This window comes from Tupaia chinensis, unplaced genomic scaffold, assembly GCF_000334495.1.
Source record: "Tupaia chinensis unplaced genomic scaffold, TupChi_1.0 Scaffold000673_1, whole genome shotgun sequence".
NCBI classification, from domain to species: domain Eukaryota; kingdom Metazoa; phylum Chordata; class Mammalia; order Scandentia; family Tupaiidae; genus Tupaia; species Tupaia belangeri.
The window spans coordinates 1,519,173-1,532,350 of NW_006160196.1; the positions used below are offsets into that span (position 1 = coordinate 1,519,173).

The 13,178-nt window shown below is 48.8% G+C and overlaps 1 protein-coding gene across 1 annotated transcript in view; it reads left to right on the forward strand.

Annotated features, from left to right (window-relative positions):
* RASIP1 (Ras interacting protein 1) overlaps positions 1-12,700 on the forward strand; it is a 19,262-nt gene extending 6,562 nt beyond the window's left edge. Inside the window, exons 6-13 of the mRNA XM_006160232.2 lie at positions 5,702-6,223; positions 7,129-7,166; positions 7,397-7,548; positions 7,666-7,769; positions 9,628-9,871; positions 10,067-10,239; positions 11,643-11,790; positions 12,292-12,700. Coding sequence (XP_006160294.1) covers positions 5,702-6,223; positions 7,129-7,166; positions 7,397-7,548; positions 7,666-7,769; positions 9,628-9,871; positions 10,067-10,239; positions 11,643-11,790; positions 12,292-12,488 — 1,578 coding nt within the window. The 3' untranslated portion in view covers positions 12,489-12,700. The remainder of the gene's footprint in view (positions 1-5,701; positions 6,224-7,128; positions 7,167-7,396; positions 7,549-7,665; positions 7,770-9,627; positions 9,872-10,066; positions 10,240-11,642; positions 11,791-12,291) is intronic.
* Positions 12,701-13,178: the final 478 nt, after the last annotated feature.

The window sequence follows — 13,178 nt, forward strand, 5'->3', positions numbered from 1 at the left end:
GAGCAGCCCGAGAGGAGAAGGGATTGCGGCGTGGCCATCCCCCCTGAGGGGTGATTTCTCACTTTTTATCTCTCTGTCTTCTCTGTCTGTCTGGTGAGTGCACGCGCCCTATAGCAAAAACCTCTTTAAAAAAAAAAAAAGAAAGAAAGAAAGAAAGAAAAACATGCTAGGTGTGTGTGCATGTCCAAAATCCTGAGAAGAGAATGGAGGAGAGGGTTTGTGGCATAGCTAAATATACATATATGTAAATTTTTTTAGAGAGAGAGATTTTTGCTACAGGGAGCATGCACTCACCAGAGAGACAGAGGGTCAGAGAGACAGAGAGAAATCACCCCCCAGGGTGGATGGCCACACCACAATCCCATCTCTTCCATTCTCCTCTCAGGATTTTGGGCACACACACACACATGTGCCTGCATGAATTTCAAGCCTGTGGGTCCAGGACTCAAACTGTGGTCAGCCATGTGGGAGTTCAGCTGCTGGTCCCAAATAAATAAATTTTAATTAATTAATTTATCTTTAATGTGCTATAGGGCACAAGCACTTGCCAGAGAGAGAGAGAGAGAGAGAGAAAGAGAGAAAGGCAAAAAGTGAGAAAGCAAGCCAGTAGGTCCAGGACTCAAACCACAGTGGGCCATGTGGGAGTCCAGTACTTCAATCACCATGCCACCTACTGACTCCAATAAATATTTTTTAAAATAATTTTTTATTTTATTTTATTTATTCATTCATTTTTAAAATTTTAACTTTTAATTTATTATTATTATTTCAATATGCTATAAGGCACGAGAGAGAGAGAGAAAGGAAGCCATCAGGTCCGGGACTCAAACTGTGGTCGGCCATATGGGAATCTAGCATCCCAATCACCATGCCACCTGCTGGCCCCCATTCATTTATTTTTAATTTGACAGAGAGGGACAGAGAGAGAGAGAGAGAGAAAGGAGAAGTGAGAAAGCAAGCTACCAGGTTTAGGACTCAAATTGTTGTCAGCCATGTGGGAGTGTCCATTGCCTTAACACCCATGTGACCTGCTATTCCCCCAATAAATTTTTTTAAAAAGAGGTTTCTGGGGGCCAGCAGGTGATTTGGTGGTTAAGGACTCTGGACTCCCACATGGCTGACTGTGGTTCGAGTCCCAGACCTGCAGCTTGCTTTCCTCTCTCTCTCTGTCCAAATTAAAATAAATAGACTATTTAACAGGACCATCGGATGGTATAATGGTTTCATTGCTGGACTCCCAAATGGCCGACCATGGTTCAAGTCCCAGACCTGGTGACTTGAAACTCATGCTGGGCTTATGTGCGTGTGTGCCCAAAATCTTGAGAGGAGAATGGAGGAAGAGGGTTTGCAGTGTGGCCATTCCCCCCTGGGGAGTGATTTCTCGCTTTCTGTCTCTCTGTTTCTCTCTGTCTTATAGCAAAAACCTCTCAAAACAAACAAACAAACAAACAAACAAACAACGAGAAAAACAGATAAGTAAGGTTTTCTAAAAAAATTTTCCAGGGCCAGCATATGGCATAATGTTTATATTTCTGGCCTCCCACATAGTGTGAGTCCCAGACCTGGCAGCTTAAAGTCACACCAGGTGTATGTGCATCATGTGTGCCCAAGATCCTAAGAGAATAGAGAAGGGATTTCTTTTTTTTTTTTTTTTTTTGAGAGGTTTTTTTGCTATAGGGTGTGTGCGCTCGCCAGACAGACAGAGAGAGACAGAGAGACAGAAAGCAGGAAATCACCCCCCAGGGGGATGGCCATGCCACAATCCCTTCTCCTTCATTCTCCTCTCAGGATCTTGGGCATGCACGCACATGCGCCCGGCGTGCGTTTTAAGTCACCGGGTCCAGGACACGAACTGTGGTCAACTACATGGGAGTTCAGCGACATAGCCATTACGCTAACTGCTGGTCCCGAGAAGGGATTTCTTGCTTTCTGTCTGTCTGTCTGTCTGTCTCTGTTTCTCTGGCAAACACATGCACCCTATAGCAAAAATCTCTCTCTCAAAAAAAAAGAGGTTTCATTAGAAGTGTCAATTCCTCAAGGACAGGAGTAATAGGTAAATGTATTGTAGGAAGGAATTTTTTTGGACTTATCTATTCATGGCATGGCTGTAATGTGAGACTATATTTCAGGTGCCCTGATAACATCCCTCACTGGGTTAAATAACAGGAAGGCCTATTGTAGGAAAAAGGCTCATGTATTTTGGGTCATTTCCTTCCTTCAGACAGGAATGGAGACTAGGAAAGTCTACCTTTAGAAGGTAGTCAGGGGGCCAGTAAGTGGTGTGGTGGTTGAAGTGCTGGACTTCCACATGGCTGACCACAGTTTGAGTCCTGGACCTGGCAGCTTGCACTTTCCCTCTCTCTCTCTCTGGACAAACTTAAAAATAGTAATAATAAAATTAAATAAATAATTCTCTTAAAAATATTTTTAAAAAGAAGGTAGTCAGAAGGAAGGGCTTGGGACCAGCAGTTAGCGTAATGGCTATGTCACTGGATTCCCATGTAGTCGACCACAGTTCGCGTCCTGGACCCAATGGCTTAAAACTCACGCCGGGTGCATGTGTGTGTGTGCCCAAGATCCCAAGAGGAGAACAGAGGAGAAGGGATTGTGGTGTGGCCATCCCCCCTGGGGGATGATTTCTCACTTTCTGTCTCTCTGTCTTTATCTGTCTGGCGAGCGCACATGCCCTATAGCAAAAAACTCTCAAAATAAATAAATAAATAAAAAAGAAGGAAGGGCTCATTTTTCTAGAGGGAAAAATGAGTGATTGTGATGTAGGATGGGGTCTCTTTGGAAATGTCCATTCCCGAGGTAAAGGTAATGGTACAGTTCAATGTTGAAATGGGACCTGCACCTAGTAAGAGACTTGTCCCTTGGACATGGATGGAAAACAGAAGCATTTATTTGGGAAAGGTCAAACTGAGTGCTTCCATTTTTTTTTTTTAAAGAATTATTTATTTTATTATGTATTTACTTGTTTATTCACTAAAGACAGAGAGAGAGGGGAAGAGAGAAAGCAAGCCACTGGGTCTGGGATTTCAACTGCAGTCAACCATGTGGCAGTCCAACACTTTAATCACCACACCACCTGCTGGCCCCCAGTGCTTTGCTTTTTATAGAATGGAGATGAGAGTCCATTTTTTAGGAAGTAGTCTTCTGGAATGCATCTCTTTATTTGGTGGGCTGTTGGGGCAGAATGTGTTGAGTTGGGGGCTGTGGATTAGAAATAAGCATAAAAATAAACACACAAAGACAAGTATAGAAAAGTGAGGATCAGGTGGGCCCTACTTCTCTGATGGACATAGCCGCAGACCCTTAACTGTTCCCAGGTTTATTCTTTTAAAGGGCAAAAAATAGGGGAATAGGAAGTGGAATGTAAAGCCAGTTGTTTTTTGGATATAATCAGTTAAAGATGTGAGGACAACTGGTGCCGTGTAGTTTCTCTGATCTCTTGGGGCCAATTCTGATAAACACATGTGTCTTCTTTTAACCTGATACTGCTCTGCAGTTTTGGACACAGGCAGCTAGCACATTTACATGTCAATTGTGTTCATTGCCCTGCAAATGACTGCTCACAGAAACTTTTCTGCATTTGTCTAAAGGTCACCATGTTTGCTTAGATTGGCTGCTCTCCACAGTGGGCAAAATGGGACACTCCATTATAAGAGGGTCTCCTTGAAAGTGCCTACAAGTGGATTTAACAAAGAGCACACTATACCAAGCACTCATTGAGATAATCAATGTTGAGAACAGAAATATTGACAGCATTATCCACTGATGGAAGGGGGAGTATCTTTGGAATCTTCTATCATGGGAGTGGAGGGTATTAGGTGAGTCCATTGCAGGAATACGTGGAAACTTCAAAAAGTCACACACAAACACACACACACACACACAAATGGAATTAAAATGAAAGGTCCTGTAGTTCAATGGTTAAGGAAGCTGGATTCCATATGGCTGACCTCAGTTCAAATTCTGTTCCTGGCAGCTTGAAAACCGTGCTGACTGCACATGCATAGGTGCCTAAAATCCTGACAACAAGGAGGGATGAGGAAAAATAATTGCCACATGACCATGACCCATTAGGGAGTGCTTTCTCTCTGGCGAGGGGACATGTCCTCTGGCAATAAAAAAAATAGAATTAAAGTACAAGTTTATTTTGGTACAAAAACAATTTGAAATCCATGAATAATACTTTCATATGTATTTCACATGAACATTTTGATGACCCCTTGTATGTCTCTTTGGACTTGAGTTTATCATGGGATGGGAATAAATCAATCCATTGAAGAGAGAGAGTCTCTTTGGAAGTGTACGCCCATGAGTGGAGACAATAGAAGAAACATTTGTTCAAAAAGGAGGTCTCGGGACCAGCAGTTAGTGTAATGGCTATGTCGCTGGACTCCCACATAGTCGACCGCAGTTCGCATCCTGGACCCGGTGGCTTAAAACTCACGCTGGTCGCGTGTGCGTGCGTGCCCAAGATCCCGAGAGGAGAATGGAGGAGAAAGGATTGCGGCGTGGCCATCCCCCCTGGGGGGTGATTTCTCACTTTCTGTCTCTCTATCTCTCTCAGTCTGTCTGGTGAGTGCACTCGCCCTATAGCAAAAACCTCTCAAAAAAAAAACAAAGGCGGGGGGAGGTCTCCATGAAAGTATTGCTTCATTTCTTGCTTTGGGCATACTGAGATAAACTATTGAAAGAGAAATGTATTTGGAAGCTTCATTATGTGGATGGAATAATGGATAAGTGGGGAAGAGAAATGGGAGGAGTTCCTGGGAGAAAGATTTCCTTGGACAGGTCCAGTCTTAGCCCACGAGGACAGCAATATAGTCCACTTGAGTAACATCGGTGTCCTTGGAAGCATTCATTCTTTGGGCTGGATGTGATGGCAAAGTTCCTGGTAGGAAAGGATTGCACCGAAGAGCCCATCCAGAGAGTGAGGGGTGCCAGCAGGTGGCATGGTGGTTAAGTGCAGGACTCCCACATGACCAACTACTGAACTTGGTGGCTTGCTTTATGACTTTCTCTCTCTCTCCCTCTGGTGAGTGCACGTGCCCTATAGCAAATTTAATAATAATTAAAAAATTAAATAAATAATCCATTTTAAGAAGTGAGAAGATAGGAGAATCCAGTGGAGAAAGATCTCCTTGGAAGCATCTAAATTTTGAGGGAGTGAAATGGTAGAGCCTACGTCAAGAGAGGAGTCTCGAAATCAGCAGATGGCATAATAGTTAATGATTATGTCGCTGGACTCCCACGTAGGCGACTGCAGTTCTAATCCCGGACCGGGAAGCTTAAAACTCACCTGGTTTGCTTGTGCCTGCGTGCCCAAAATCCTGAAAGGAAACTGGAGGAGAAGGGATTGGGCTTGGCCATGGTGGGGGGGGGTTCTCGCTTAATGTCTCTCTGGCAAGCACATGCGCCCTGTAGCAAAAAATCTTTCTTAAAAAAAAAAAAGAAAGAAATAAGAAAAGTTTCTCTGAAAATATCCAGTCTTCAGGGTGAGTGTGATGGGACAGTTGACCATAGAAAGTGCCTTGGAAAAGCCCACTCATTGGAGGCGGAGGTACTGGGAGAGTCCTTTGGGATCCCTCAAAGGAGGTGGGGATAGGGTAGCTGACTGTGGGAAAGGGATCTAGTTGGAACTGTCCATTCCTTGCAGAGCGATGTCCTGAGTGCATCTTCACTTTCTTTCTAGGACTTTGTGGTGTACGTGATGACACGGGAGCAGCACGTGTTCGGCCGGGGCGGGAACTCATCTGCCCGTGGCGGGTCCCCTGCCCCGTATGTGGACACCTTCCTCAACGCCCCAGATATCCTGCCGCGTCACTGCACAGTGCGTGCAGGCCCTGAGACCCCAGCCATGGTGCGCCCATCCCGGGGCGCCCCAGTCACGCACAACGGGTGCCTCCTGTTGCGGGAGGCCGAGCTGTACCCCGGCGACCTGCTGGGGCTGGGTGACCACTTCCTGTTCATGTACAAAGATCCCCGCACTGGGGGCTCAGGGCCCGCGCGGCCGCCTTGGCTGCCTGCGCGCCAGGAGGAGGCACTGCTGGGTGAGATTGTGCGTGCCGCGGCCGCCGGCGCTGGGGACCTGCCACCGCTTGGACCTGCCACGTTGCTTGCGCTGTGCGTGCAGCATTCGGCCCGCGAGCTGGAGCTGGGCCACCTGCCGCGCCTACTGGGCCGCCTGGCCCGGCTCATCAAGGAGGCCGTCTGGGTGAGCGTCCCCCACCAACCACCAACCACCCCACTGGCACCCCTGCCTCTCCCCATCTGAAATCCCTTTCACAGCTAGTGTGGAGGACACTACCCTCCCATCATGCCTCAAGAGGGGTGTGGCCTATGAAGGGGGGAATCCTGGGCTGCTGGGAGTTAGGGTTTCATCCACTGTACATAGAGAAGGCTCGAAGTACCTTGGAAGCTGTGGGATCACAGGATAAACCATTCTGGGAAATGGGGGGAGCCCACTGGATGAGAAGCTGGGAGAGACCATTGTGAGAAGTGAGGTGGGCAGCGGCCTGCTGGGCCTGGAGAATGGGGCAGTTGCAGTGGAGACCACGCTTAGGGGAGAGAGAGAAAGCTGTGGGAGCTACAGATGCCCTGTCAGAAGGAAAGCAGAGTGGAGGAGAGGTTCATCCTCTTAACTAGGGCCCAGTCCGAGAAAAGTTTGTTTTGGGGGGTTAAGAACCTTGATTTGGGGGCCAGCAGGTGGCCTAGTGGTTAAGGTGCTGGACTCCCACATGGCCAATCACGGTTTGAGTCCCAGACCTGGAGGCTTCAAACTCACACCAGGAACATGTGCGTGCCCAAAATCCTGAGAAGAGAGTGGAGGAGAAGGGATTGCAGTATGGCCATCCTCCCTGGGGGGTGATTTCACACTTCTCTGTCTCTCTCTGAATGCATATGCCCTATAGCAAAAATCTCTCTAAAAAAAAAAAAAAAAAAAAACTTCAGTTTTAGCAGAAGAGACCTTCAGCGAGAAAGACCACTCACGATCAGATTAGAGCCCATCTGAAAAGTGGGGAGAATGTCAGTGAAAAAGGTTTCTAGAAAAGCTAGGGTATTAACTCCAGCCCCTCACTGGGTCCTTCTCACCTTGATTCTGCTCTTACTGTTCCACAGGAAAAGATTAAAGAAATTGGAGACCGTCAGCCAGAGAAGTAAGAGAAATTTTGTGCAGAAAGATCTGGAGGGACACAGGGGCCAGGACATGCACCCAGCTCTGTGTTTACGCAATGCGTGTTGTAGAGTTTCTGCTTCTCCTTGGGACCCAACTTTTTCAGCCGTGAAATGGGGTTTGGTCTTGGTCCTCAACTTAGACTCAGATCTTTGGGCTTGGACACTATGATGAGGGTTGGGTAGGGATCACAGGTTCCTTTCTCTTCCTCAGCCACCCTGAAGGGGTCCCCGAGGTGCCCCTGACTCCTGAGGTTGTGTCTGTGGAGCTGCGGCCACTCATGCTGTGGATGGCCAACACCACAGAGCTGCTGAGCTTTGTACAGGAGAAGGTGCTGGAAATGGAGAAGGAGGCCGACCAGGAGGGTGAGCTCTGATCCACAGCCAGGCCCAACAAGCCTCCTGTCACTCCCTGAACCTGGGGACCTGGGCTTCCGGTGGCCAGCCTCTGGGTCTCCCTCTCACCCCCAGACCTGTCCTCAGACCCACAGCTCTGCAATGACTTGGAATTATGTGATGAGGCCATGGCCCTCCTGGATGAGGTCATCATGTGTACCTTCCAGCAGTCTGTCTACTACCTCACCAAGGTTGGCCTTGTTCCTTGCTTCCTGTTTGACATAGTGTCACTTCCTGCAGAAACTGTTGCAGTTGCACTGCTCTGATGTCATTTTCTATTTCATTCAAGACTTTCTGCTTCTCTAATATTGCAACATCCCATCTCACCCAGCACTTAACTTCTGTGATGCCACTTCCTGTTTGAGCTTACATCACGTCCTGCCTCTCTGGCTTCTCTTCCTGTCTTTGCAACCATCTGGTCTTGACAGACTGACCACCCTAATTAGGTAAATCACGTACTAGAAATGGAGAAGGAGGCCGACCAGGAGGGTGAGCTCTGATCCACAGCCAGGCCCAACAAGCCTCCTGTCACTCCCTGAACCTGGGGACCTGGGCTTCCGGTGGCCAGCCTCTGGGTCTCCCTCTCACCCCCAGACCTGTCCTCAGACCCACAGCTCTGCAATGACTTGGAATTATGTGATGAGGCCATGGCCCTCCTGGATGAGGTCATCATGTGTACCTTCCAGCAGTCTGTCTACTACCTCACCAAGGTTGGCCTTGTTCCTTGCTTCCTGTTTGACATAGTGTCACTTCCTGCAGAAACTGTTGCAGTTGCACTGCTCTGATGTCATTTTCTATTTCATTCAAGACTTTCTGCTTCTCTAATATTGCAACATCCCATCTCACCCAGCACTTAACTTCTGTGATGCCACTTCCTGTTTGAGCTTACATCACGTCCTGCCTCTCTGGCTTCTCTTCCTGTCTTTGCAACCATCTGGTCTTGACAGACTGACCACCCTAATTAGGTAAATCACGTACTACTTTCTCGAGCTCCCATTTTTTTCTTTTTTTCTTAAGTTTTGCTAGAGGACTCCTGCTTACCAGCGAGAGACAGAAAGAGAAGGAGGAAGTGAGAAAACATCCCGAGGATGGTCATGCTAAAATCCCTTCTGTTTCTCTTGCTTTGGGGATGTTGGGCACACACACACACATACACTCAGTGTTCTGCAAGCTGCAAGGTCCATGACTCAAATGGCACTGTTGGCCATGTAGGATCCAGTCGCCTTAACCACGCCACGGGCTAGCTTGTGCTATGTTCTACGTCTAATCTCCCATCACTGAGTTTTAGATAGCTAGATAGATGGATAGATCAGACAGTGCCAGACATTGTTATTTAAATGAAAAGTTCTACTTTCTGCCCCAGTATCCCCACCACTACCTTTGACCTTAATATTCCTTCTTGGAATTCTGTTTCTGACTTATGATGGGCCTGACCCCTTATCTGTAAAATGAGGGGCTGCTTGGGGACAGATAGTCTGTAAGTTCCTAGAGCAGCCTTGACTGAGAGGCTCTTTCCACCAAGGCTTCACTTCCTGTACATCCCTGCCAAGTGTGGTTTGAGTTCTGTCTCTGACCTCATTTCCTGTCCTTGGCCTGATCTCACTTTCCACTGGCTACCTGCCACCCCACTCCCACTTCCTGACTCTCCATTCTTTTTCTTTCCTTCGGGAGTTCTGGATAAATAATTTTGGACTGAAGAGGCCTCTTTATTCTCCTTAGCTTCAGTATCCTTTGTCCTCAAGCTGTCTCTGCCGAGAATTGCAAGTCCCATAATGCATGAGAAGTGGTCTCAAAATCCTGAGAAAACTCTGGCAAGCCTTTTATGACTGGAGGTGGCCCAGGGCTGATGAATGTGAGAAACCCATCTACAAAGTAGGGATTTACATAAAGTAGGGTTTTGTATCCTACCTTAGGATATTGATGGTAGAATGTACTACAGCTCCAGAAGCCTTTGGGGGAGCCCCTCATTTTCTTCAGGCTTTTCTACCTTAGAACTGCTTCCAGCAAGTTATAATCTAGTCACATGTTCATGCCTTTATATCTCCTCAGACTCTGTATTCAACGCTGCCTGCTCTCCTGGACAGTAATCCTTTCTCAGCTGGGGCAGAGCTGCCAGGGCCTGGCGCAGAACTAGGGGCCATGCCTCCTGGGTTGAGACCTACTCTAGGTGTGTTCCAGGCAGCTTTGGAACTGACCAGCCAGTGTGAGCTGCACCCAGACCTCGTGTCTCAGACTTTTGGCTATTTGTTCTTCTTCTCCAATGCATCCCTCCTCAACTCGCTGATGGAACGAGGTGAGGGTCGAGCCGGGAGTGGGCAGGGTGGCAGACAGGAGTCACTGAAACCCACAAATTGGACACACCACAGGCACAGCCTCACCTCTGGGAACTCTACGAACAAGCTCCAGATCCCAAGCTGAGGGACAGGAATGGTCTGGGATGTAGGACAGGATCCACTCACTCATGGCCTCTCATACCCTTCCCCTACAGGTCAAGGCCGACCTTTCTATCAGTGGTCCCGGGCTGTCCAAATCCGAACCAACTTGGACCTTGTCTTGGACTGGTTGCAGGGGGCTGGGTTGGGCGACATTGCCACTGAGTTCTTCCGGAAACTCTCCATGGCTGTGAACCTACTCTGCGTGCCCCGCACATCCCTGCTCAAGGTGACTCTTAGTCAGCTCTACTTGACCCCTGACCTCTGACTTCCCAACCCTACTCATCCATCCTCTGTATTCAGCTCTCTCTTGGACTCCAAGTCTTCCCCAGCCTTAGCTCAGACACTGTGGGTGACACATTGGCAGCCAGAAGGAAGCCATCATCAGCATGACCAAACTCGGCTGCCTGGATCCCAGTAGAACTTATTAAAAATAGTTTCCAGGATCCCTCCCTCAGACATGCTGAGTCAGGAAGTCTGGTCTGAGACCAAGGAATGTGATGGTTAAAACATTCATTGAACATAAACTAAATGTTTGGCACTTCTAGTTTAATGTGGACAAAGCCCCATGAAGTAGGGTATTCGCTGATAATCTCAGGAGACAGAATTGGATAGGATAGGTCACTTGATTTTATTTATTTTTATATACCGAATGTTTACAGTGCATTTAATAAGGCCAAGGCAATGTTTCAAGTATTTTACAATTATGCCATTTTGCAACCTTGTAACAATTCTATTAGGTAGTTCCTATTCTAATTGACACATAAGTAAACTGAGGCATGGTAGATTGCTGGAAGGTAATAAGATTTTTTTATTTTTGAGAGATTTTTTTATATAGGGCACATGTACTCACTAGAGAGACAAAGAGAGAAAGCAAGAAATCACCCTTAAGTGGGAATGGCCACACTGCAATCCCTTCTCCAGTCTCCTGGTAGGATTTTGGGCATATATGCATAATGCCTGGCATGAGTTTCAAGCTGCCAGATCCGGGACTCGAACCATGCATTAAATACCATGCTTGCTGGCCCCTAATATATGTTTTTCGTTGAGAGATTTTTGCTATAGGGTGTATGCACCCACCAGAGAGACAGAGATGGAAAGCAAGAAATCAACTGCCGGGGGGGATGGCCACACTCCAATCCCTTCTTCTCTATTCTCAGGATTTTGGGCACACATGCACATGTGGCTTGTGTGAGTTTTAAGCTGCCGGGGTTGGGGTGAGTTTAAAGCTGCCGGTCTGGGACTTGAACCACAGCCAGCCATGTGGGAGTTCAGTGACCTAACCATTATGCCACCTGCTGGTCCTCTAATAAGTAGATTTTTTAAAAAGTAGAGCCAGAGGGCATGTGGCAGAAAGGAGAGAAACCATCCCCCACAGGGCATCCTCACACAGCAATTGTCTTTCCTCCATTTTTCACCCTGTTAAGATTTGGGGCACACATGAACACACAACTGGTCTGGTTTTCAAGTTGCCAGGGCCAAGGTTCAAACCATGGTCAGTCATGGAGGATCCAGCTCCTTGCACATGGCGACTCATCACTATGCTTTGGGGATATTGTGGAGGCCCTTCTGTTTCCAATTTCTCAGCTGCCCCTTAATGACCATAGACTCCTCACCTGGTCCTCCCACCAGGCTTCCTGGAGCAGCCTCCGCACAGACCACCCCACCCTGACCCCCGCTCAGCTCCACCATCTGCTCAGCCATTACCAGCTGAGTCCTGGCTGCGGGCCACCCCCTGCCTGGGACCCTCCCCCTGCAGAGCGAGATGCTGTTGACACAGGTGAGGAGACATGGGGACACAAGCACCGGGGCCCTCCGTATCCTCCTGACCCAGGATTCTAGTCCCCCAACCGCCTCGCCAGGACTTACTTAAGTGCTGGACGCAGCTCCCTACTCCAGAATAAGGAGTTCAAGCCCCCACCCCACTCCCTCTGTTCTCCGGGGTTCGGGATACGAGCTTCTTTCCTCCACAGCTCCTCACCTCACCGAGGAGTCGGCCCCGGCCTCCTCAACCCTCAGAAGTCATAGGACTAAGTTCCCAATCCTTCCTCAGACTAGGAACCCGACGGCTTCGCCCGTTTCCCCGGCAACGGTGGCTTTTACAGTCTGAACTACAACTCCCGTCACGCTCGGGGGTTCCGAAGTGGCGTCTGAGTGGCCGGTGCTCCAGGAGTTGCTGGGGGTTGAGTTTTTGAGTTTTTTTGCTTTAGGCGTGACGCAGCCTCGGCTCCTCCGACTCCCACCCATTTTCACAATTTAACCTAGTCTTCTTTCGCCTCAGGGGACATCTTCGAAAGCTTCTCCTCCCACCCGCCCCTCATCCTGCCCCTGGGCAGCTCGCGCCTGCGCCTCACCGGTTCAGTGACGGACGACGCCCTGCACCGTGAACTGCGCAGGCTCCGCCGCCTCCTCTGGGATCTTGAGCAACAGGAACTTCCAGCCAATCACCGCCACGGACCTCCAGCCACGCCTCCCTGAGGACCAATAGCAAGCGAACGCGCGAACCTTGAAAATTCTTCGGCGCCTACTCCTGGAGCCCGCCTGGGCGCAGAGCTTTCTGGGAGTTGTAGTTCCTGCCTCGCGTGGACTACCGGGAGTTTGAGTTTTCGAGTAGCAGAGGATGGGTTAGTGGGAAGATGGGTTTGGGATGTTGAGTGCCAAAGAGCAATAAAGTTATGTGGTATTGGCAACGCCTCGTTTTAAGAATTGAGGGCGCTAGTGATAATGATTTTCTGCAGAATAAGCCACTAGGGTCATTGCCTGGAGCATTGGGCTCCTGCCGATTGGAGGAGGTATTTATAGCTGTGGCCTTGGCTTGCTCTCTTGCTTGTAATCCAACCCAGGAGCACTGGGGCCTCCCACACCCCTCAGAACACAGCCCTAAGCTTGCATTGCCGAATAGCGGGCCCTCGGTCCTACTCCCACGTCAAAGTCCAGCCTGCCCCTTTCTCAGACTCAGGAATGTGGGTCTCCAGCTTGATTCTGGACCTGTTTGCCTGTTGGACACACCGCCAAACTCCACCTCTTGTTCCCAACAGCCCTCCTCCCACAAACCCAGGAGTCCAGGTCCCCAGCCCCCTCCTTCCTTAAGTCTGGGTCTCGGGTTTGAACTTTTCACTCCTCTGAACCTGATTCCTGCTTCTGTGTCAGGGAAAAAGTACGCCACCG